General features: G+C 37.5%; 2 protein-coding genes across 2 annotated transcripts; one reads left to right on the top strand and one right to left on the bottom strand.

Moving 5' to 3' along the window:
• Positions 1-4,886: 4,886 nt before the first annotated feature.
• LOC137288175 (lanC-like protein 3) lies at positions 4,887-13,490 on the bottom strand. The gene is made up of 4 exons (XM_067820610.1): positions 12,856-13,490; positions 9,736-9,859; positions 8,016-8,234; positions 4,887-7,417 (listed from the first exon to the last, which is right to left on the bottom strand). Exons 1-4 carry the CDS (start codon positions 13,387-13,389, stop codon positions 7,053-7,055), a joined length of 1,242 nt encoding a protein of 413 aa, XP_067676711.1. The 5' UTR covers positions 13,390-13,490; the 3' UTR covers positions 4,887-7,052.
• A 1,225-nt stretch (positions 13,491-14,715) lies between these two features.
• LOC137287469 (novel acetylcholine receptor chaperone-like) lies at positions 14,716-19,065 on the top strand. Its single transcript, XM_067819780.1, has 3 exons — positions 14,716-14,869; positions 16,174-16,309; positions 17,404-19,065. Exons 1-3 carry the CDS (start codon positions 14,759-14,761, stop codon positions 17,643-17,645), a joined length of 489 nt encoding a protein of 162 aa, XP_067675881.1. The 5' UTR covers positions 14,716-14,758; the 3' UTR covers positions 17,646-19,065.
• The last annotated feature ends 7,003 nt before the right edge of the window (positions 19,066-26,068 follow it).

The raw sequence follows: 26,068 nt of genomic DNA, 5'->3' as shown, positions 1-26,068 counted from the left end.
CCGTGATGTGGCTGGAATATTGCTAAAAGCAGCAGTAAGTCATACTCGCTCGCTCACTCACATACAGACCATTCCCAATATTGCCAGCAGTATCACCAGTCTGAAACAAGTGAAAACCTAAATGTGTATCTGTCTATAAAATCTGTGTATTCTAAACAAACATTCAAGGCTTGTTTGGTCCTGTTTTTATTTGAGGTTATATCCTTGACTTGGCTTAATTACACTTCAAGTCATACTGTCACCAATGAATGCAGGATTCCTGGACTTCTCTGTAGGAAAGAACTATTTTTCTGGTTGTTTAAAATTTGTCATTTAATTAATGCTTCAGATGTTTGATTTTACAAATTTATTTTGTTGACAGTATGGACAGACTTCAGCCAGAATATTTATTCTTGCAAACATTTACAGAATAAAAGCATGTTTGCTGCCCTGGATTCCAAGACAAATGGTTATGCTAATGAAGTAAGCAATGCATCTGTCGTATTTTTTAAAACAATTTGCTGAAACATATCGTCAGATAGACATCTATTTTTCTTCATCCAATTACCAGTCTACATATTATATTTTGTTTGTTTTATTCTCAGTTTGTTAAAAGGTATCCTCACTGTTACAGATATATTTTAGTTGACTCTACTTCTTTTGAAGCAGGATCTTGTTTACACAATGGTCTGTTGTTAGGACTACCTGTTTATTTTGATGGAGTGCAGATATAGTTCAGTAAAGAGTCTAAAACTATCTACACCCAAACATTTCCACCAGCCCCAAAGGGTCACATGTTACCCCTTCCAAGTTTTATTATGACAAAGAAGTGAGATTTCACTGAAAGATTGAAATCAATCCTCCTCAGTATTAAGGGATGCCATATAAGGCAGTAAGGGAGCACTAGGTGATAAGATTTGGTTTCCATGGCACCCTTACATTCATCGGCCTGGTCCAGAGGATGGACTGGTAGTGATACAGTTGAAATATAGTGAACTGTTAAACTATGAGATCCTATGTTGTAACACTTGTCCTCAAGTGTAGATGGTTCTTGCCTCTTGTATCGGTTTGAGCACTTTAATTGCAGTTAATGGAACATGTGTATTTTGTTTGGTTCTTGGAACAGGAATACATTCATAAGTAAATTGTTCATCTGCTTGTATTTGCAATTCAGTTTCAGGTTTATTTAGGGGTTGGGGTTTTTTGTTTTGTTTTTTCAGTTATGTACTTAAATTTATCAACATGGTTGGTGAAAAATCTTTCACAAGTTTCAGAGTCAGAAAGACGCTTATGATTTACAAATGTCTTTTTATACATTGGTTTGGAACAAGTTGTCAAGAATGATTTCATTGAAGAGCCACCATATCTAATTTGATCCATGAGGCACAGGACAGTGAAAGTCATATTAGTTTGTAATGATTCTATTTCATGCAGCCTTTATTAGAACTGATACTTAGATTTCATTCTTTTCAGGCTAACACCAGTCCATATTGTCTCGTGTTATTTTCAGTCAAAAAATGCAGTTTTCATTTCAATTTTGTGCAAATGACGGGACGTATTGGTCAGAATAGGAAAATTTTTATCCTTAGTTCATGGTATGAATATTCAAACAATCCATGTGTTGAATTTGATGTTTCATTCAACTTCAGTTAATTCAAATCATCTATGCCTTTCATTATATAACTACAATGCAGATATCGTCTATTAAAGATGTGCTTGCTTGCTAACAGGATTAGAATACCTGAAGTTCTTGTACATCAAAGACTACACATGATTGGCCGAGCCAAAAGTTTACCTGAATGTAAAGATTTCTGTTGATGTAAAAATGTCCAAGGATGTAGTAACTGAGCATCAGTGGTGCAGGTGCTTGTTTTAGTTCTGTTTCTGCATGTCCAGAATCTGTATCTATGGCAACTAAGTACTGCCTGTTATTTTGGCCACTGTATAATCAATACTCTTTCTCAAAGAGCAAAATTAATTAATGCATGAAGTATGTAAGATAAGTTGTTAGTTTATTAGACTCCTGATTGTAGATCCAAGATGGCAGTGTGAACTGAGATTGGGTGGGAAATTGTGCCATGTAATCTTCACTTTCTGTTAATAAGATGAGTTGTCAGTTTAGCAGCGTAAGAAGCATTAGATTCTTGATTGGAGATCCAAGATGAGAGTTTGAAATAGGACATCACACAACAAGTTCGAACTGAGATGGGGTGGGAAAAAGTGCCATGTTATGTTCACATATCGTCCAGTACATCTGAAAGGCCTGGATGGAAGATGTTTCTGGGCAGGAACAGGACTCAGGCTTTCTTCTGCAGTACCAGGGTGGAGATTGCCTGCCTTAGTAGTGTTATCTGTTTTGTGATACTCGTTATATGCTTCTACTATTGTTTCGTGCGTTGCTGCCGTCACCGCCATTTTCCTTTAAGTGGTCCTGATATCCGAAAGTGGGCGTGGCACAGTGAGGGTGTATCAGCTGCCTATGCTCTTATGTACGCCCAGGCCCAAACAGTCAAATAAAGGGCTTTGTGCTCAGGTGCAAAAAGTGATTCCATCTTTGTTTTTCTTTCTTCAAAAATGAGAAAGTAAAATTGGTTCTACTATTATGTTCAAGATTATTGCAGTTATATAGCTATGTGTGTGTGTGTGTGTGCGCAGACCTGCTTGTTCTGGTCATGACAAATGCCAATTTTATTGTGCTTGCATGTTGATAAAACTTTGCAACAGGTTACCATGACTACCTCATTGACACATTTACTGAATCAAGACAACCAGTCCTTGTTTTATTAGCCTAACCAGGCAGGGAACAAGAAGTACCATCTTCTTCAGTGTATGAAATGGCCTCTTGCGAGCCCACCACTTGCTAGTTACATGGCAGGCTTACAACTTTATTTTATAGCCAGCCCTGTTGACCAATACATTTTCCATAGTATAGTCTGATCATGTCACTGACTATGGGAAATATTTAGAAAATAATTTACAAATGTGGTAGCTAGACAATGTCTATTTAGTTCATGATCAGTCAAACCATAACTTCCACAGATCAGACTGCCCATTTATCTAACACTAAGTGTGATTGGTCTAGAGAAACGCTGTCTCCAATGAACATTGTTGTTCCTTCTGATAGTATGTAACAATCACACATCAACTCATTAATTACATTATTTTAACACCTTATCTCAGTTTCCTTTTTGAAATACAGGTCTGGTTACATGTTTACAGGGCCAGCAACATTTTTCAGTTATCTCCCCTTGGTACTTTTGGAGTTCCATACACTGCTTTCAGCATCGCTTGGTATGACCAGGCCAGGATTGAACCACCAATCTCCAATTTTCTTGGCAGTCTCTCTGTCCTATAGACAATGTAGACAGTTACTGAAAGCCCCATCAATATATCATTCCTCTGTCATCTTGTATGTGTCGTAAGAGTGACACATATATTTTTAGCCATGCTATTAAATCAGTTTTCTGTTAGACTAAAACAACTTCAATGGATATGCAAACATTCTTTCATTATCTGGTCACAACAAAGATGCAGTTTCCCTGCATGGTTAAAAATTTGTGAAGTCCATTTCTGGTGTCCCCCACTGTCATACCATACTCACTCAATCCCTTCAACTACTATTCAGGGTATAGGTTAAAAATTGCCAATGCAGAAGAAATGCCAACAAATCTGATCATTCACTGCTCTTGTTGGATTTACTCCCACCTTCACGAAGATGTGGCTTGATTTTTAGGTCAAAATAGGGACTACAACAGTGATGAAGGATCTTAGTACATACAACTTGCTGACTAATTGCCAGACAGCTTTATGTCTGAACTATTGATCATCTGGTCTTGGGTTCAAATCCCATGTTCACCTGCGTGATCTTTGGTCTATGCCAGACTTGTTGCGGAACGATTCAATGACTACATCTTGTGAGTTAGTTTTGTTTTACGCTGCTTTTAGCAATATTCCAGCAATATTACAATGAAGGGACACCGAAAATGGACTCACAAATGGTACCCATATCAGGAATCGAACGTGAGTCTTCATCCTGACAAGTGAACACTTTAACCACCAGGCTACCCCACTGTCACAGTAGTAGCAGAAAAGTAAGGTGAGGAACAGTGGAGTTTTACAGTACTCAAGACTTGTGCTAGATGCTCAGACACCAGTCTCAGTAAACTGAGTCTCAGTGTATTTTGTTACACTCCACCACTGAGTCTAACAAAACCCAGCGGAAGGTCGCATCGGGTAACCTTTGCGTGACCAATGACCGTCCAATCAATAGCGAGACAGTTAAAACAGATTTAACCAACCAGACAACAGCTATTATTTAGGGATCGGAGGAACTTTCAAAATATTCAGGTCACTGACACAGATCTCACCACAAACAAAAATCCGCATATAACACAGTTATTTGACCTGCAGTATATACGCTTTTGGGTTTCTGTTGACATGGTTACCATTAGTTAATATTTCAGCAAGACAACAACCTTGAATATTGCCAAAAACACTATTTTCAGCGACTGTTTACTCACCGTTGTCATGGCAGTACGTACACCGTGTGCATCACCCAGAAGCGAGCGTACGCTAAATAGCTTCCAGAATCATTCGGGTACGAACCTTTTCAAGATAAAAAGTTCAAAAGGTATGTGTAAACGTCCACTTTCACGATTTGGTAAGCTGTGTTCTGATTGGTCAATTTCAAAGGTTACCTGACGCGACCTCCCATAAGGTTTTCAGTGGTGGAGTGTAACGAAAAGTACTGAGCAAAAGTTTACTTACACTGGCTCAGACAAACAACCTTGTGCTGACCAATACTTGTGTCCCTTTTAATGCCGAGCACAGGCAGGGAAATAACAAGTACCATCTTTCATGTACAAGCTCAGGGGCTGCCAAATTAGCCAACACAACAAAACAGGACGTCATCTGGAGTTGTTTAATCATTACCATGGACATCAAAACAGCCCATTCACCTGGGATTAAATTTAACATCAAGAAAGCAAGACATTTCAAAGGCATTGTTATCATCAGATCACTTTCATACGCTATGGCATTCCAATAGCTACGTTGACTAACCAATGTCACCACAGCTTACTTGTTCATATTTTGTCTTATCTTCAAAATATGTGTGACTCGTATTTACAATCCTGCATGTTTTGTCGCTGGAAATGAAGCAAGAATTCACAGCGTGTCAGTAACTGCAATGCTACATGTTCATGAATTCAAGTAACATCGTAAAGCTACACACAAGTCAGTATGTGTACAGATGTACCAGTAATGATAAACACTAAATGGAATCGCCTCAAAATGATGTACTATGACCTCCCACTTAAAGTGGCAAAATGCAAAGGATCTCAAATCATACAATGAGAGTACCCCAAGTTTGCACATTGATCTTTACAAAACATAAATACTAATGATCAATCAAATATAATCTGAGGGGGAAAATATATTTTCCTAATTTTCTGAAGTTATGAAACAACACTGAGATTACTGTCATAGTCTCCATGGTTACAAAAGGTCACAGACAGTTTGACAGTCTACCACTGATGTACGTAACAAAATCTGCTGATGCAGTATCACAGAATGTAATATCATCAAACAAACTCAGTGGTGAGTATTTCATAAAATAGATTTAACGATTGAACATCTTGATTATAAAAACAAATAACACATGAAATTAAACATAACCAACTATAAATTCTTTTCATGTACACATGACCAGTGTTCATTTTTATAAAATCACAATAATTTGGAAACCAGCCAGTGATTTAGGTTGTGGAATCGAAGTGTTCATTCAATAAAAATTGCATATGTTGATAAGACTTCCGAGTTAGACACGTTTTCTACAACTGATTTGCCAAGCATCTTATTTTTGAAAATATCTTGCATTTGTATAAACATAAGTCCATTCAAACAAGTAATAATGCAATTAAGGCCAGTTAGCAATCACAGTGGAGCAAAACATGTGGCAAGGTATGTTATACGAATATTTTGATATGAAGAAAATTACAAACAGTTTCATTAGGACTGGTCTAAGATATTTCAAACCATGACATCCCTATTCCTATTATGGACAGGAAACTCATAAGGCATATTCTTTAATTGAAAGTCCATCATATATTTTCGCCAAACAGTTAACTTCAGAAAAATATCAATAAAAAATGTGACATTTGTCCAGTGAGGTAATTTCGAGATACCCTAAAGTGAACTTAAAGGCCACAGGTACATCAACTATTTTCTGCCTGTAATATACATGCTATATTGTGACAACACTGATAAAATACATAGTCCTATATCTTAACTGTTTGCCAGTCTTGAACCAACTTTCGGTCGAAAACCTCTCCACACATACTGAGTACGGCTTTACGCCCCTCTAAGCAATATTCGAGCAATATCACATCAAGGGACACCAGAAATGGGCTGTTCGATAAACAATACTGACTGAATGCATAACAATATGGCGACGCCACAACATGACACATATCCTGATAATGTACATGTGATATGATTCATATCTCAATGTAGTATTTCTTTCATATCTTTAATTCATATTATCTCTCTTTCTGCAAGTAAATCACAACCCTGAATAACATGTTTTCACATTTCAAACAGCTGAATAGTCTGGTTTCAAAATTCAGATATCAAAGATGGGATATTGTAGCTTTGGGCACAGTGAGATTCCATTTGCAGCTAACAAGGAAATACTACCAAATCTGCATAAACAGTTTTAAGAATTATAAATTGATGCCTTGTATCATAATATCGACTGCTGTTTAATACTCATAAGGCAATACTAAGATAACACAGATGCAAAGAAGAGATGCAATAGAGTTAAGATAAATTCACAAATTCATTAAGTTCAACAAACACTGACATCACTATACATACACAGTCTACAAATCGGTGGCAAGAACATTTTAAACATTGCCTGATCTCAACCTCACTTGGTTTTCCTCAAGCTAAAGCTGCCTTTACACAAGCCATGGTCTCTGACAAGTCAACAAGACGCAGACAAAATTGCTGATAATGGTTAACATGGCGTGTCCAATGAAAGCACTGGATAGATTGGAATGAGCTGTGTGTTTTTAAAACACATCAAAGAGGGGTAACTCTGCTGATTCTGGCTGGGTCAAGTCTGCCAAGTAGCAGACGGTGCCAGCCCATCCTTCGTACAAACTGTATGGGCTGTCAGGAACTCTAGCCCCAGACTGGAACTCGGGGGTGTACAGGAACTCTGCGTATTGTTGAGCTCGATGGAGGAACTTCTTGTGGCCTGTGAGGCGGTACAGCACCAAGAAGACGTAGCCACTGCCAGCCACACCGTGGCAGATCCCTGGACCTTTCCGCAGCAGTCCTCGGTGCCACGTGACCTCCCCACATCTGACACATGCCTGCAGGTACTTCTCATCACCCCACACCTTGAACGCTCGGACAAACAGGTAGATTATGCCTGCAACAAGACATCAATATTCTGAACCATGACAATTATATCTTCTTGTTTCTCAGTACCATGACATCTGCATCCAAACAGTTTTTCTTTCTTTGTTGTATAAAGCTACACTCAGCAACATTCCAGCAATCTGGCAGTAGTCTTAAAAATATTGGACCAAACAATCCGCTTCTCATAAGAGGCAACTCAAGGAATCAGGTGGCCAGGACAGTCGACCTGGTTGACAAATGTCCTCAGTTCCCAATCAATCTATGTTCATGCTGTCGATCACTGGACAGTCTGGTCCAGACTCAATTATTTTACAGACTGCCGCCACATAGCTGGAATATTGCTGAGTACAACTTGAAACTAAACTCACTCAATCAACCAGACAATCCTGTGATCAATGTTTCTTTGGCTCATTAACAATTTTATAATTATGGAATGATGGCACTTCCAGAACACTAACGTCTTACCAGCACAAGAACTTATGCATAATTTTTTATAAACTGGTGGTCACTTCACAAAGGATTCACCTAACACAACCTTCAAGGTAGGTGTTGTATAAGAGAGGTGATTTAGATGAGATTGGTATGGCTTCTTTATGTCCCAACCTAACCTGGTGCACCATGACACCAATGCACAAGCTCCTCCGAGTCGGGTCGACATCTCCTCTGCACTTCATCCATGGCAGGAGCGTAGTTAAAGTTGGGCTGCTCTAGACTCAGCATGAAGTCCACTGCCTGTCGCACATCTTGCTCGGCATCTGCGTTGGAATGGATGAACTGGGGAAAGCTCAACAACATCTGCAGGATGGAGGATAGTCCATGGGCTGCACCTGCACAAGTAGCATAATATTTAGAAAAAAGTATGTCCAAGTAAACCCTTGTGGGATTGTAGATCTATGAAATTAATTTTTGCTTTAAGCTGGTGTCTACTACTGATCATGATGAATTTAATATTCGTTATGCATATTTTCCTAATATTTGAATCCTAATGTATAATGCTTGCAGTGGTAATAATGATTTTCTTGTAAAAATTATTATTCCATTATAGTAGCATGAATATGAAAATGTCCTCTGTATTGTTATATTTGAAGGGACTGACCTACCTAGATACTCAGTGTCGTAGTAGGCATACATTAGAGGTGAGGCTGACTTATGTCTGCAGGACTGACCTACCTAGATACTCAGTGTCGTAGTAGGCATACATTAGAGGTGAGGCTGACTTATGTCTGCAGGACTGACCTACCTAGATACTCAGTGTCGTAGTAGGCATACATTAGAGGTGAGGCTGACTTATGTCTGCAGGACTGACCTACCTAGATACTCAGTGTCGTAGTAGGCGGGACTGACCTACCTAGATACTCAGTGTCATAGTAGGCATACATTAGTGGTGAGGCTGACTTATGTCTGCAGGACTGACCTACCTAGATACTCAGTGTCATAGTAGGCATACATTAGAGGTGAGGCTGACTTATGTCTGCAGGACTGACCTACCTAGATACTCAGTGTCATAGTAGGCATACATTAGAGGTGAGGCTGACTTATGTCTGCAGGACTGACCTACCTAGATACTCAGTGTCATAGTAGGCATACATTAGTTGTGAGGCTGACTTATGTCTGCGGGACTGACCTACCTAGATACTCAGTGTCATAGTAGGCATACATTAGAGGTGAGGCTGACTTATGTCTGCGGGACTGACCTACCTAGATACTCAATGTTGTAGTAGGCATACATTAGAGGTGAGGCTGACTTATGTCTGCGGGACTGACCTACCTAGATACTCAGTGTCATAGTAGGCATACATTAGTGGTGAGGCTGACTTATGTCTGCAGGACTGACCTACCTAGATACTCAGTGTCGTAGTAGGCATACATTAGAGGTGAGGCTGACTTATGTCTGCGGGACTGACCTACCTAGATACTCAGTGTCGTAGTAGGCATACATTAGAGGTGAGGCTGACTTATGTCTGCAGGACTGACCTACCTAGATACTCAGTGTCGTAGTAGGCATACATTAGGGGTGAGGCTGACTTATGTCTGCGGGACTGATCTACCTAGATACTCTGTGTCATAGTAGGCATACATTAGAGGTGAGGCTGACTTATGTCTGCAGGACTGACCTACCTAGATACTCAGTGTCATAGTAGGCATACATTAGAGGTGAGGCTGACTTATGTCTGCGGGACTGATCTACCTAGATACTCAGTGTCGTAGTAGGCATACATTAGAGGTGAGGCTGACTTATGTCTGCAGGACTGACCTACCTAGATACTCAATGTCATTGTAGGCATATATTAGTGGTGAGGCCGACATATGTCTGCAGGACTGACCTACCTAGATACTCAGTGTCGTAGTAGGCATACATTAGTGGTGAGGCTGACTTATGTCTGCGGGCATACTGCCTCCCGGACTCAACTATTGCTCTACATATGGCATTTACATCAGCATCACTCAGCACCTGCAACATACACAACAATACTACAACATTCAGGGCATCAAGGATTTAGTTGGAGACTGGATTTGGACTGAATGCCAAACTGAATGACTGGGCACAAGAGGGTACCCAGTTGGAGCAGGCTGTTACCAAAATGTTTTGAGATTATTTAGGGAAGTCATGAAATCCTGCGTTCACTGGTGACAGTAGGACTTGATGTATGATTAAGCCAAGTCAAAGATAAAACCTTAAATAAAAACAGGACCAAATAAGCCTTGAACGTTTTTCAGAGTACAGAAATTTCCCAGACTGATTTACATTAAGGTTTTCACTTGTTTCAGTTTCGTGAATGTGCTGGCAATATCGAAGTGGCCTACAAATAGTGAGTGAATGAGTGTCAGTTTTACACCACTTTTAGCAATATTCCATCAATATCATGGCCATGGATGCCAGAACACACTGCACACACTGTATCTATGTTGGGAACTGAACCCGGGTCTTCCTTGTGACAAGAACAACCAACTGCCGCGGACTGTGAGAGTGCGAGTAAGAATAGGTATGACAGGGTTAAGAGAAAAAAGTGATCGTAAGAGAGTGAGAGCTTCTGCATTGTGATGTTTTCTTGAACAAAACTGTCATGCTGCTGTAGGAGATGTATTTCATTACAACTACATACAATCATGTGACTGGAATAACTACATACAATTTCAGATTGAACGTGCAAAAACTGGACTACTTTGCCATTTAGGGGTATTTTCCTGTATTTTTTCTTCATTGAGGGTATATTTCTCTGTACAGAAACATACCTAGGGTACATATCTTAGTACCTGTGCTGACACCATTCTTTCAGCACCACTAAGGCAGTTTGCCTATAAATGGATTAAGATGTTTGGAATTAAAATAAGATAATGCAACAACGTTCAATAACAGACAATGGTTTTGAATAACAGAAATTTTCATATTCAAAATATTGCCATCGCTCTTAAAGGGGCGCTGATGCGGAGCAATTTCCGTGGACTGGTGTAAACTTTTGTTATTGTTTTTCTCCCGTGCGTACCTGGATGATATCCCAGAATTTGTGACTGGTTCGTGACCTCTGCTGCGCATTCCGTAAGCGCAATTGATAGTTTAATTATAGAGAGATCAACTTAGGTGAAGTCATTTTTACTTCATAACAAATGTATTATGAAAACAAATGAAACACTTTGAAGGTTAATCATCTGCCAGTGGCAGAAGTGGTAAAAAACTATTAGGACGGGAAAATAACGAAGCCAATGTACGTCTCTATATTTTGTCTCATAACCCTAATTGGTTTATTTTCACATTTGTATGATTCCAAAAATTAATAAAAGAACACACAATCTGCTTATACTCATAGTAAATTTCATAACAGCAACTTTTATACATTGTATAAATTGCCAATGTGGATCCTATTTCACACACATACGCGATCTAGTGTGTGTTTTCTGTCATACAGAGTCTGCTGAATGCTACAACAAATAAATTAAAACAAAATGCAAATAATGAATGTAAAACAGACTAATTCTATAGCAACAATGTCAGGCTACTACCTTGTTCAGGAATGTATCCATCAATATCCAAGTAAAAGAAATCGTATTCCATTCATCTGCAGCTGGTAAATAGTCCTGCTCTGTGTCGCGTGTCTTACAACGGTCTCATTTGCGAAAAAGTAACACATCGTTTCTTTCGTTGGTGAAAACCAGATAAACCTTTCATTGGTCTCCCAAGATAGCACACCTGGCAACTAATTGTATGATGTCCACTATTTTAAGTAATTTAGTTAACCAATAATGAGCAATCAATCAATCAACGCAAGGGTGGTTAATTCTTTGAAGGGAGGATGTTGTTTTTGCACTCACTCTTTACGACAGGGTGTAGTCATCTACACACTCTGCCTTTTGACAAATCCGCTAGAAGATAAAAGTAATTAATCAATCAGTGTGTTATCGGTTAATCCTTTGATCGATGTTTGTTTTTGTAACTCAGCTGATAAACCCTCTTGCATCACTTACATGCACATATTACATAACATACAATACATTTGCCATTACAGACCTTAATTTATAATGTTGAGTATTTACTCCAGACAGGAGAAATGCCAAATGGGAACCTTTGTTGAGTAACCGAAATGGTGTTACTACTAATTATACCTGTTATAAATTCATTAATTGACCATCCAGAGAATGATGACAAATAACATGTGTAGGTTTACACCATCAAACGCGAGTTACAGCAAGGAAGATGTAATCTCTGTGTCGCATGCAGCCTGAAAACACTTATGGGCCAAAACTGTTTTGCGGATACCAACGGAATTTCGTTACATAAGGAATACACACAGGCATTTGGTGTGTACTTGGGTAAATAGGTGAAATAAGGGTTTTTTTGCGTAAGAAAATTTTCAGATTTCTCTACCAAAGGCAAAGTCATCGTGTTTTGTTTACGAATTCAAATAAATTAACTGTGTGTTTTTATTATCATAAATAATAAACCATTGTAGCTACCATAGCAAACAAAATTTACGTATGATATTTGCTATCACAGCTGAACCAACACTAAAAACTACCTATATATATAAAGCTTTGCAATCTTCCGTACTGAAACAAATGGCTTGCTACATGCCTGTAGACATCATATTTTCATGTAACATGATTAAATATCGAGGTTAAAAACACAGAAATAGGATCAAATTGGATCAGTAACTATACCATCCAAGCATCCGAAAAGAACTACACTGCTGGGATATTTGGTTACGATCAGACAAGGAATACCATGGATATTTTTAAACAAATGGCATATGATGGGCATCCGGCCTCCTGACTGTTAAGGTGAAGAAATTCTGCTAATATGGACAGGAGCCCAGTTCCTTTGTCTGTCACGGTCGAAGGAGCGGGCGCTGACCAATTTGCGGTTTGGTTTCGTAATTCGACCGTTGGCGAGAAACATTATTCGCTCCGCATCAGTGCCCCTTTAAACTTGTCTGATGTCAAAAGCTTATCAACCTTTTGCCCTAATTTTTTATGGAGATTCAACAGTCCACAAAGATAGCCAGCTCTTCCCACAAACAGTTCATCTGAGCCACAGGAGAGGTTCAGTTTCTCCACTTCCTTTGCATAAGATGCATATTTCGCTGCATATTCGCTACTGAGTTTTTCATTGCCCATTGAATTTGCAATGAGGCTACCGACAGCATACACCCCACTTTTGCCCAGAATAAATGAGGTGTCAGAATCTCGGCTTCTTCTGCCAGTTGCATACTTCAAAGACACTCCAAAATATTCAAACGCTTGTTCTAACAGCTGTTTTCTCTTCTCTTCGAAAGCTGCAGAGGATGCTAGATACCAAAACATGTACGCCACTCCAGCATTTCCAACATAGAGACCACCATCACAATTATCCAAATTTGGTGCCATCTTTTCTGAGACTGTCTTTGCCAGCGATTCTGACATTTCTTTCCATTTTGAGGTTGCAAGCACTACTTCCGACCCTTCCCTAAAGTCTTTTAACCTATTCACGAAATATCTGGATCGGGACATTGCGTCGGTCTGTCACTTCGCGACCGATAGGCTCCTATTTCCCTGCTTTGTTCATCGATTTCTTTGAGTGGGGTGCTTTAATGTGGTGACTTTCAAAACTTGGATCGTATAGCGAAATTGGTAAAACGTGCCAGGCAACGTAATGACTATTGAAGGGGCAGCGTACAAAGCGATACGAACATCCCTTCTTGTCGGCTACGGATGCTAGTTTATGCTGATCCTCCTGAAGCTCTTTGATATTTTTAACGTGCTTTTTTCCTGCTGGTGACTTACCATCTGCCTTTTAGTGTTCATATTTGTATTAGTAATAATAATCTATAGTCGTATGAATCGTTGGAAAGATATCTCTTTGTTGTTTAACGGCGCGCTATATGCAATATCCCAGCTATATGACGGCGGCATGTCAGAAGTATAGATAAGATAATCCAGTGATTGACACGATGAGCATCGATCTACGGAACTACTATACGATGACATACATCATCCAAGTATAACAGCGTCAAACCACCCGATCCGTTGGCTTTCGACCAGCATAAGTTACTGGGAAACAATTCTATTTCGGATTTGAACAAAAATGATTATGTGCCCACTATTTTGGAAAGTGAAAGATTGGACATATACCCAGTATTAGGGAACCGTGAGGTTGGATGTATACCCACTCTCGGTGCACTGATTGGCTGGACATATGTCCACTATTGATAAACCGACAGGCTGGACATAAAACCACTGTTAGGGAACCGAAAGGTTGGATATATACCCACTATTGAGAAAAGGCTGGATATATACCCAGTTTTGTGCATTGATTGGTTGGATATATATCCGGTATCTGTACACTGATTGGTTGGATATAACACACTTGGGAAACCGACTGGTTTTTGTATATATCCAGTATTTGAGAACCGATAGGTTGGATATATGCCCACTATTTGGACACACGTTATATAAATATTCTTCTTGGTTATTAGTTTGATTGTTTGGATAAATTACCCACCATTGTCAGGGGATATATTCAGACATTATGCGGACGACGATAAATACGACTGAACAAGATGTTAAATCACAAATAACAGTTTAGGAAGGAAAACAACCACGTATGGCAATAACGCACTATTAACTATTTCTGTTTATTTTCATAAACCACTTGAACCCTTATAAATGCAGTGGAAAACATGAGAATGCAAGTTTTATTCCTAAAATGTTTACTTCCATGCTATCCCATGTTTCTCCGAAATTCGAGAAATATGTTCGGCTTCACGTTTGTGGATACGTTCATGTGAGCAGAATCAGTACTCGTTATTGAATTCCCTCATTCCAGTTTTCACACTCTTCACCGGAAGTGGCATGTAGAGGCTGGTCAGAGCAGACAGCAATGGCTTCGATTGTGTTGCGGGTCATGTCTCTGACTTTGGGACTATTCTTTGTTTTTGTGGGCACGATTAAGCTCACACCGTCGGTTAATGGAGAAATATACAAAGAAATGGTACTTTTTCTTATTTCAAGTAGAAATACCTTTTCTAGATTGCCTGCGTTAGGAGCTGATATTGACAATGCTATCTGTATACGAATGCAAATATTCGTTTTATTCGTGTTTGTCAAGTATCTTGGTGTAGTTGTTCGGTGTTTGAGATTTCGAAAGGTTAGAGGTTATTTTCATCAGCTGGAAGAACTGTACAATTTTGTTTGAATCAAAGTATTTCTCATTCCTTTGTGAGGCCAATGTCAATAGTCTATTCACAATGATACACTTTGTAAAGGTTATTCAGATAATTATTTCATACGTGATTGACCAAAATACCAGCAGTGAAAATGTTTATATGTGCTTGCTAGATTAGTTTGCCTGATACAGTACTGTACACAAAACTGACTCGTTCACCTCCTCATTATCATACACATCATTGAATTACATGTTTTCAGATGGTAGTGTTAGCTCATGCTTATAACCATGTGTTGTGCATCACCTCGACATTGGAAATACTCCTTTATAAATTATTGACTTCTTACAATTCAAGCTGGCAAAAACAGGAGCTTAAACCTGGTTAAGTAATGGGTCCCTAGAAACTGATGTTCCTTGGAAAAGGATAACAGTGTAGATAAGTTGGTCAGCAGGGTTACTTGGTAGATTAGGTGTCGTCGTATCCAGAAGGCATGGATCATTGCTCAAGGTATCAACCATTCATTTGTCCAGTATAGTTTTGGTTATTGAAATGTGCAGCTAAACAATTAACATTCAAACTTTCAGATCTGGTTTGGTTGCCCTGCAGCAGTTATACTCTCAACTTAGTAATGGGTTTTATACAGGACATGTCTCCAGCCAGTTTCTTCTGTTTCAGATTCTGAGATTTAAAAAAAAAAAGGATTGATGTACAAACAGTTTGTTAATGCACACACTGGTCAGTGTTACACTATTAGAAGATTATATTAAATGATAAAGTGAAATATGCATTGTCTTGTTTGATTTTGGTTTTCTTTAAGTTCAAGTGCTGGTGTTTTAGTGTCTCCTTTCAAATGTCGAACCAAATAATTAATGATCATGTGTGCTATTATAAGGTACAGGTGATAACTAACAATCTTTGCTATAACGTTTGTTAACAAGTATTCAACGCAAATCTGAATAGAACTCTGAAATTGCAGTACTATTGTAACAGATGAAATCCAGTGGTGATCAAAACTGTTTCAACCAACAGCCTGTCAGCTGGCATCTAGATCGTGTATTGGCCATCAGTTATTGTGTTATGAAAATGTCTGTATTAGCTGTTTATGTGAAATATTTTTCTTGTGTTTCAGAGGAAAACATACATCCGAAACTCAAAGGTTTTTCCACTGGTGAAACAGACTGGATGGAAACCAAATCCTCACACTTACCGGAAAGCCGTGGGGACTGCTGAGGTTGTATGTGGCATTCTTTTGGCATTTGTACCAGGTATGTTCAGAGCCAGTACCTTTTTGTAACTGTCATAAGTAGATGTAAGGACTCGCCCTAACTTAGTAACAAGAGGCCCAGGCTATTACTTATTCTAGCAGTGATATTGTCATCATATATTATAGAACAGTAAGGGAATGTTTTTTGTCACCATCATGACCATCATAAATGTGTATTTTACAGTATTTACAATAAAAAATAGCATATGTTTTCAGGTGTTTTGTTCATTGTTCTCATCATGAGTTTCCATTGTTGTATACATGACATAGCTTTCAATTCCATGAACACTCTTATTGTGTTTCTAGTTTCATCAGTGCCACACCCATTCTATTACATATCTCCAAACTGTTTTATATCTCTTACCTGCTTCTCTGTCTGATTTTCTCCCATATGAAGCTGAAATTGTGTAATATAACTGAAATACTCCTCTGAACCAACATCCATCACACACTCTGGCTGAAATATTGCCAACATGACTTTTTCCTTTCACTCACTCAGTATTTTGGATTTGTTTATTATCCATGATATAACCATATAGCCAAACTTCAAAGTGCTATTGTATCAAATGTACTCATTATTTTCAAGTACCAGTAATCTTTCTTGTTTTAATATTTACCGATTTCCTAAATTATTGGTCTTGTCTTTCTCCACTTGAAATACTTTCTGGAAACACTATCTGTAAATTGTTGAAAATATTAAAAGTTCATGTTCTGCAACTTATACGTCTGCAGCTGTATGCCATATTCCTCTTGCTTTGATCACAGAGACAGGAAACCTGAATTGTCATGAGAGGTGACTAACACTACAACATCTCCTAGTTATGGTCACTGACTTGATTGGTACATGTCATCGTGTCCCCATTGTGTAGCTTGATACTCACACTGTTGGTCACCAGATTGTCAGGTCCAGACATAATTGTTTAAGACCGGTAGCTGGACATTTTTTTAGTGCAGTATTAAGCTACAGTCAAACAGAGCAGAGTTTGACAGTGTAAAAACATTCACTTAAACACACCTTCTTGCCACCTTGATCCGGCATGTTCCTATACTATCTGTAATTCTCTTTACTCTGATTCGCTATTTTGTTGCTCGCAGGTGCCCTGAAGGAAGCAAGCAATGTTGTGCTCTTAACAATCACCGTCAACGACATCTATGCCCACTTTGCTCTTGATGAAGGTTTGGAGAAAATGAGCCCAGCTATTGTATTTGCGCTACTGTTGACCTGTCGACTTATCATCTTCCTGCAATCTTTGACTGCAGAACCCAAATCTGTATTTTCCAAGAAAGTTCGCCCTGAACAACCGGTAGTTCCACCAGAAGAAAAGAAAGACCAGTGAAGGAAATATTTTGTCAAATTTGGTTTGATCTCATGTTTAAAATCTCCAAAACAATAAGTAATACTACGTTTTACATACACAGGACTCAATAATTAATAATGTCTTTGACACTTTTGATTTGTATGTTTATTCAGAATTTAATGCTAATATACAGGGAAAAGGCTGTGTAAAAGTTGCATCTCAAAATGTCTTGTATATCTGTAGTGTGGAGGATGTTTTGAAACTAGGTCAGAAAATACAATATTTTGTTTTAGCAAATACATATTTGGTGATCTGAATGTGGAGAGTATCCCTTACAGGAACTTGAAAGAACAAGTGTAGTTGAGACTGCTGCCAAGTCACTGAATTGGGGAGTACATTTACTGTATAAACTTTGAATGGGTCTGAATGGTTGAATCTTTGATATGTCTGGTAATTCAGCATGCAGCAATGATGTTATTACTGAAAGTTCTGTTGTATTAATTTAGACTGAAATCCAGAACAAGATGATTGATTGGTAACTCCAAATCATGTCATTATGTGATATGAGTTTTATACCATCGTACAACAGAATCAGCATGTTTTGAAGGAAATATGCAAAAAAGTGTTAATACTCTATGGCAATTTGAAAAATTATAAGATTATAGCTCGTCACTGAAACCTTTTAACACTGTCAGTCTGCTATGATTAAATAGTGTCTAGTTTTTCAGGAAGGCATACATTTTGTCGTGTCATTTGGGTTTGACATGTTTTTGCCTACAGCATTATGACCGTGTCCAGTTTCTTGGAAGCCATTGTGTGGAGCTACCTCATTAATGCATTTGTGGAAACTGAAAGATCACAGTACTGGCTCCGGTGTCAAAATAATCTGATCATGTAAGAATGAACACACTTTGTGCATTTGGGATGTCAACCATTTGGGGTAAAATGGGATGTTGAAAAGCAGAACCAATCAGTGTGGTTTTACAAATATTTCATTCTGCATCTTTTTCTGCTTGCCCAATGCTTGAAAATGGAAATGTTTTTGTAGAAATTGTTCAGTCTGTCAACTAGGCTTGTAAAAGTCCAAATCTTAACTCTAAAATGTACTTTATATGGCGAGTCTGGTAGATTCAAGACAATATTAGATGGAGTCTTTGGGACATGACGTTTAAATCGACAAAGACATTTTATCATTGTGGCAGGGCAAAGGCAATAGTTATGATGCTTTCTTTCATGGTTGTTTATTTGTAATATTCAAAATTGTTGTTTGTTTATTTGATCTCACACAATGTTAATACTCCACCTGTTTGTCATAGGATGTTGGTATTCCAATAAGATAAACTCTTTGTTTTCTTAAAATAGAAACTTTCAAACTTGTTTTGGTCTTCAAACTTCGTAAATATCACTCAGTTATTGATACAACCAATTGATTGATTTTTTAATTTATCGCAAAAACAAACTGAATATAGCGTGTGAAACATTGTATGTCACACATGAATTTGGTATGCATTTTGTAGATACAATGATGCATTATACTCAGTGAATAGTTTTCTTATATATACCATTCATGAGAATTATTTTGTCAACCTCTTCTAGCGTGTAAATTGCAAACCGTTACCTTTCAGTGTATAAAAGAACAAAATAACGAACAAAACATCAGAACATTTGTATATGTTGCTGTTTGTAAGTTATTGAAACAAAACAGCCATTAAATGGTTTCATAGTCACTGCAATGTTTTATCCACAAGCTTTTAATTATATTGATGTACAGGATGAAGCAAATATCAACCTTGGTTGTCAGGGATGCATTCAAGTCATTGATCTCAAAGTCAGACAAAGCAGTGCTTGACAACCCTATTCTTAACTTCTTTTAGAGGCATGTTTAGAAGTTGGTAAATGAGAGCAACTTCTCTAACCAGGTGGAGTGACGTTTTGATACATCACGATGATGGCTTGGTTCAATTCCCCACATGGGTACAAAGTGTGAAGCCCATTTCTCATGTCCTGAGGAGGCTTTGCTGGAATATTATTAATAGTAGCGTAGAAGTAAACTCACTCAATGATATCTGTAGACGTCAAGGGCAGGCAACTCATGCTTATAATCCTGTGTCCTCTCATTGCATGTACAAGGTGATACATTTAGATTCACAGTGGCACCATACATTGACGGAAGCTTGTTATGAGAACAAAGTGATGATTGATTCTATTACTTATCTTCAGATTTTCTTGAGGTGTGTTTTGTGAAGGGTTAACTGTTTGTTTGGAAGGACATTGATAATGATAGTGACCTTGAACGCATCCCTGGTGTACATTCCAAAGATACAAGTATGTCCTGCATGCTTTCCATCCTAAGTTATAGACATGTTGGTATGTCCACCAAGCAGGTGTTGTCTTGTATTGGAAAGCACAACAATCTTTGTATAAGTCCTTCAATGAGATTAGAGATGCACCTGAAAGATCTTAGACAAGTGCAGGTTTCATTGAAACAAGTTAATCAAGGTTTAACAAATGTTTGCAATATAATGCTGCTGATGGTGGTGTATCGATGGGCCAGTTAGAATTAATATTTTAATCAAGTGATATATTTTCCAATATTTACCTTAGAAAAATTGTAAGACCCAAATCATCCTTGTTGTATTTGCTGTATTAAGTGCTCTGTTCATTCAGGTGCCTCTTGAACAATGTCTACGTTTATACTTGTTAGAGTGGTACACAGAAGGGTAGTACTGATGCCAACCACGACCATTTTGGAGGAGTCAGTCTGATTTTCAAATATGAAATCCACTCTCTGAATTGACTATAAAATACTCTGATTTGTTAGAAAATACAAATATGTTTATAAAGCTAGAATATGTTCATTTGAGTTAAGAATTAACTGGTTAAGTAAGGCCAGAAACTTCATATTTCCAGACTAAATGTCAAGATTTTCGTAGGGGAAGCCACCCAGACCCCAAAGGGGCCCGAGCTCTGTCTCACACTTGCACCTTCAGGGCTTGGGAATTCCTTTTAGCAAGTCATGACTCTGCTTTCATTTGACTCAGGGTTGGCATCTCTGATAGTATGTGATCTAGACTACTACTTGTTATGTTTTTGTAGTATATAGCGTTGTCATTTTGTGGAAGCAGCACTGGGTCAGTGGGTTTAATTTCCATGTCCTTTTGATCATGTGCCTCACTCTGAGAGAATGGACTCAGATCCTGCTTTGAACTTTACCAAACACTTACTAGCAATTTTTCTGTATATTTCTGAGGAAGTAATCTCAAATATTACATATATAATTTCTAAGTTATCAGATGTGTGACTGCTTATTACTGAAAATGATAGTCGGTATTTTGTTGTGTGTATTCCATGTTCCTTACAGAAAACAGCAGGGGGATCATTCTTCCTGAGAGCGCTTATTACAGTGAATACAAGACAACATACCCTCATACTTAGAAATGTAGATGGAGCATTGAAGTAGATTAAAACATACAATGTGTATTGATGCATATTGTAATACACAGAAAATAGCTCTGCAAGATGCCAGCACACCTGGGCAAGTTTTCAGTGCAAGACATTGTTCATATCAGAGCCCTGCTGGCTACTCAAATGGTGGTACTGTCATCGTGATCAAAAACAGCATTATAGCATAATATGTTGATATATGACAGCATATATCAATGTGAAGGTGTATTATGATTCTCATGGATATTTATGAATACGAGAAACATTTGTAACATATGTTATATATGGGCTTATTCTTTCTTAGGTAAGTACAGATTCTAGTTCTTCTGTTAGGTTGAGTCACAAAGTCAGACACTTCACCTTTTCAGCCACCTTGGCTTCCACATGAGCAGGTTAGGTGTTTGATACTGTGTACTGGCGATTATGTCCTAAACTCTGGAGGTGTGGTGTCAAATCCTGAATGGGACTCCATGAAGGTACTAGAAGCTGTGTTTTACTCAACAAAGGTACTAGAAGCTGTGTTTTTCTAAGAAAGTGTAATCCCAAATGTAAATGTTATGTTAGACCACTTTCTAAATGGCATTGTGTATTCACGAGAAATATTGTCAAACATCATTGCCTTGTACAGTGTATATCAAATAATGCACCTATTGATACACAAATGTGGTTTCAGAGTCAGTGGCTCTCATTTAATCTGCTTATGGCTGTACATTGTGCAGTCTTGTCGGTGTCTGTCTCCTCATTGAAATTTACAGCTGATAAGTGATAATAGGTAGTGTTTTGTCTCTGGAATGTAAGTTTTAATGCCCAGTTCAAGTACATTAAGTCAATGCGATAAAGATGGTCAATGTAGTTGATCTTAAACACTCATTTGACTTAAAAGAATATGTGAGAATTTGTACATGACAAGTTTATAAGATTCTCAACTGAAGCTTTGTTTTGTTGATCTTTTTCCATGCATTTGTGGAACATTTACCAGTATTTACATTTTTTTGTTTTGCTTTGTCTCAAGTTTATACAACTTACATTAGTTTTTTAGTTGCTTATATTGTTCTGTCTGTTTTCAGCACTTGTAGTTGGTGCAATATTGCATGTTTATGCCTTTACATTTCTACTGTATTCAGTATATTTGCTCAATGTTAAGTATTTACAGGAAGTGTTTGTAAGGCAAGATGTGTTAATGAATGGTACATTGTTTTCAAGATCTGCCCAATAATTAAACAAGGACTGCTATTTTAAGCGTTATGTCATTTGAATGGACCAAGGGCTGTTTGTTAGTGGTAAAAGCTTTAGCTCTCTCTTCATGGAAGACCAGTGGAGACCAAGTCTGGTGTCCCCAGATGTGATGTGGCTGGTATATTAAAAAGCTAAATAAAACCAATCTCAAGTGCTGCCTCACTTGGAGCAGACTCAAAATGAAAGGAACAGTCGCAAACATGTCCAGTGTTTTAATCATAACAGAGTACAGTATAATACTTTTGAAACTGGGCATAAACTTGAGTATGCTTATGGTCAGATTAAATGTGTACTCTTCTTGAAGTAAATACTGGTGAATTTCACTTTAAAAAAAATGTAAATCAATAAAGTGAAATTAAGATTGGTAAATCTCATGATTTTACCTTGCCAGTTGAACATTTAAAACTCAGGATAAAATTTGTTGAACAAAAGGTCATAGTTTCAAATCATTATTATTGGTTTGTATTTCAAGGGAGTAGGCACAGTAGTTGGAATGGTGGAACAAATCCAAATGCAGTATGTGATGAGTGTTAACTTAGACCATCCCTACTTGTTTTCAGTGTTTCATCTAATGTGCATACCCCCTTGTATGCATATAACGCAAAATTATGAGGATTCGCAATCTTAATTTCACTGTATTTTATTTTCTTTTTATGTTTAAAGTGACTTGCATCAGTACATTTTCATACAAACTATAAGTAGATTTTTTTGCTCCTAATGTTACAATGTAGTCATTGTTTAGCCTTTTCTCTATATTGTCATGTTAGCTGTTGAGATATTACCTAGTGGTAGCATTGTGTAATAACATTAAATAAAACCAAAGAGTAGATCCTTGTGGACCTTTGTTGTATTACTTTGAGTAGATTTTCGGTTTTAAAGCAACCTGTCATAGTATTGTCAAGACAGCATTGTCATTGTTCTGTCATGGTCAAATAGCCTCAAAAGAAATAACTTTTGTATCATAACCATTAAGAATATAGTGTCAGATTGTAAAAGCATTCAGTAGTATTTTTTTCCATATTTTTGACTTCTCACAAAGAATTTCTTTGACTTAACATGAGATATATAACCTACTGTATTTATACTATATGTTTAGTTGCGAGTAATTGTACTCTGCCAAGGGTCTCCGGGCCACTTTCATGGTATATTTATGAGACGCTTAAAACCATTTAACTCCTTTCAGTGTTTGAATAGAAGTTTTGTTAAGGATTTATAATTATGTTCCTATCATCTTTGCCTAATGACATCTTTCCAAATTCTTTGTATTTAGTGTATTAAGTAGTTCAGAGCCCTGGATCTATAGAAAGTTTCCGAGGTTTACATGATATGGGTTTTTTTTTCAAGTTTATGAATGATCACATGCAGATTACAACAGTCACTTCCAGTGATCAAATAAAAAGCTGGTTAAGCTAGAAAACTGCAGTGGGGCAACTTTGCTTACTATTTTCAAACCTTATGGTTCATGAGAGACTTTTTCCGGCAGTGTTGAGCCATGCAGTGTTGTCCATTGGTGGCTAATGATCTTCACTGAGAATAGTAGTACTCTCTGAAGTGAATAGGTCTGTTGCCACAGGAAGTGTGGCAGTCTTTTGTGACATTCTGGGCAGCTGCATGTTCTGCCTCTAAAGAAGGTCGTTTATGATGCTGCACTAGATGGCCAGTCAAGTGCTACCTTCTCTTATTTGGCAAGCCTTTACCACCTTGCACCACTTCAAGCTTTCTTCTAGACTGTCCCTTAAGCGATTTTATGGGCTCTCTGCTTTCTCTCTCCCTCAACCAATTCAAATTAAATGATTATGGAAATTTGAATTTGTTCTGACCCTTTAGTTGTTTACATCACTGACTTTAAAACTGATATTGTGTATGTATTGTGTCTTGCTATGTACGTTTACAGCACTTTTTCTCCGTCTTTTGCAATGTTGAATATTTATTTGCATGTTATCTCTCACATATTATCTGTCAACATCGTGAGAACCAGTCATCGATTCATCCAACACTTGTGATATTTCTCAGCATGTGTACATTGCCATCCAGTCATCAGCTTATTTATTGGATCATGTCCGCCCTTGATCATGAAGGTTGAGGATGATATGGCTGTGTGGTACGACTGTAACGGTTAAGTCAGATGTTATTCACATCTTGATGTAATGTGTCTGAAATTGTATTAATATTGTCTTGATTTCATTTTGTGGAAAGCAGTGTTTCTGAGAAGTGTAAAATCTCTTCAATCAAAATTTATTAAAGTCATATTTATTTTCAATTTGCATGCAATAGAACTAATAATACAATTGAATATCATCATATTTCTTTCGATCATGTCTTTATTTCTGGTTATTAAGTGTAATTAATGACCAGTGGATATGTCTGATCAATTTTACAATAAATTTTACAAGTTAGACACACTGGAATTATAAATGTTTAGATGGCAGAGGTTTGAAAGGGTTGAATACATGTTTTTCAAAGAATTATAATTATGCTTCTTTCCATTAATGTGTAAAGTGCATGATGATGTATTTTGATGTACAGAAGTATACAGGATTTTTCAAGGTTGACATTTTGCAATGGTCAGACGAAAACAATTTGTGTAAAATGTGATGAAAGTAATTTTAGAAATTATATCCATACCAACGACTGGCTGCTTCTGCGTGACTAAGCTTGTGACAAGCAGGATAATTAGGTTAAAAAGTACCACATTTTTATATTGAAAAGTCTAGTATGGTCTTTTCTGGGTCAAGTTTTAGAAAACATTCTTGAATTCTTATATACTCTGAGAAAATGGATCTTAGTGGAACGCTGCACTATATACTGAAACATAAATAACTTGTAGGTCTAATAAAGACGGTCTTAGCATAATGATCGCCATGGCTTGCCAAGCATTTAAGCAGATCAGATACAGACATATTAATCGTTAATGTTGCATTTTTCGGTTTGATACATGTCAGAAAAATTGTGTCAAAGTTGTAGATACTGATGGATCATTTGAAGCATTTTTTGCTCACGTTTGTGTTGTATAAGTATTGAATGAATGTTTTGAAAGTCATTGCTTCGTTGTAGGTTGTGTTTTTCGCTATGTAACTATTCATCCTCATTTGTACTGTTGTGTAGACTCAATGTGATGTATTTGTTTCCAAGTGTTACGACACATGATCTGAATATCATCCTTCCAGTCACTCACCATCCTGACATCATACATCTTTTATAAATGTGTATCTGATTTGTCTTTTCAATAAAACCCACAAATGGCATGTGACATGTGTTGTCTTTTATCTTCAGATGATGGTCAAAGGGATTTTCTATTGTTAGTCCATACAAAGCGACACAATATTGTTTTTTACTGTCAGAAAAAAAACTTTTGATGGAAATGTAACCCGCAGATATTTGACTCCTTTCTACAGACTGCTGTTTGGAGCCCTCAACTTTTGACTTATAGATGGTTATAAACAGTATACACCATAATCGTAGTTATTGAAAAATATGTTAAATGTTCAGTCCTTAATTTGGGAAATATTAACTTTAAGCTTGGCAAAATGTATACAATAAGCTATGCTATAATATTAAGACCTACTAATATCCGTCATAATTGAGCAGCTTTTGTACACCTATCTTCCAGGTAAAAGTGATTCATGACTTTCACTGCACTGGTCGTCATTCCTGAAATGTGCAATACTGTAAAATATCATTTGCCTATGATCACTGAAAGATGGACATTGGAAAGTTGAATGAATACATGACTCCCTTTATGGATACCAATTTTTCATACTCTTTGTTGTTGCATTTCAGAG

Source organism: Haliotis asinina, chromosome 6 (genome assembly GCF_037392515.1).
Source record: "Haliotis asinina isolate JCU_RB_2024 chromosome 6, JCU_Hal_asi_v2, whole genome shotgun sequence".
NCBI lineage: Eukaryota > Metazoa > Mollusca > Gastropoda > Lepetellida > Haliotidae > Haliotis > Haliotis asinina.
Note: the sequence above shows the minus strand (reverse complement) of the source record. Positions and strands in the feature narration are given on the sequence as shown.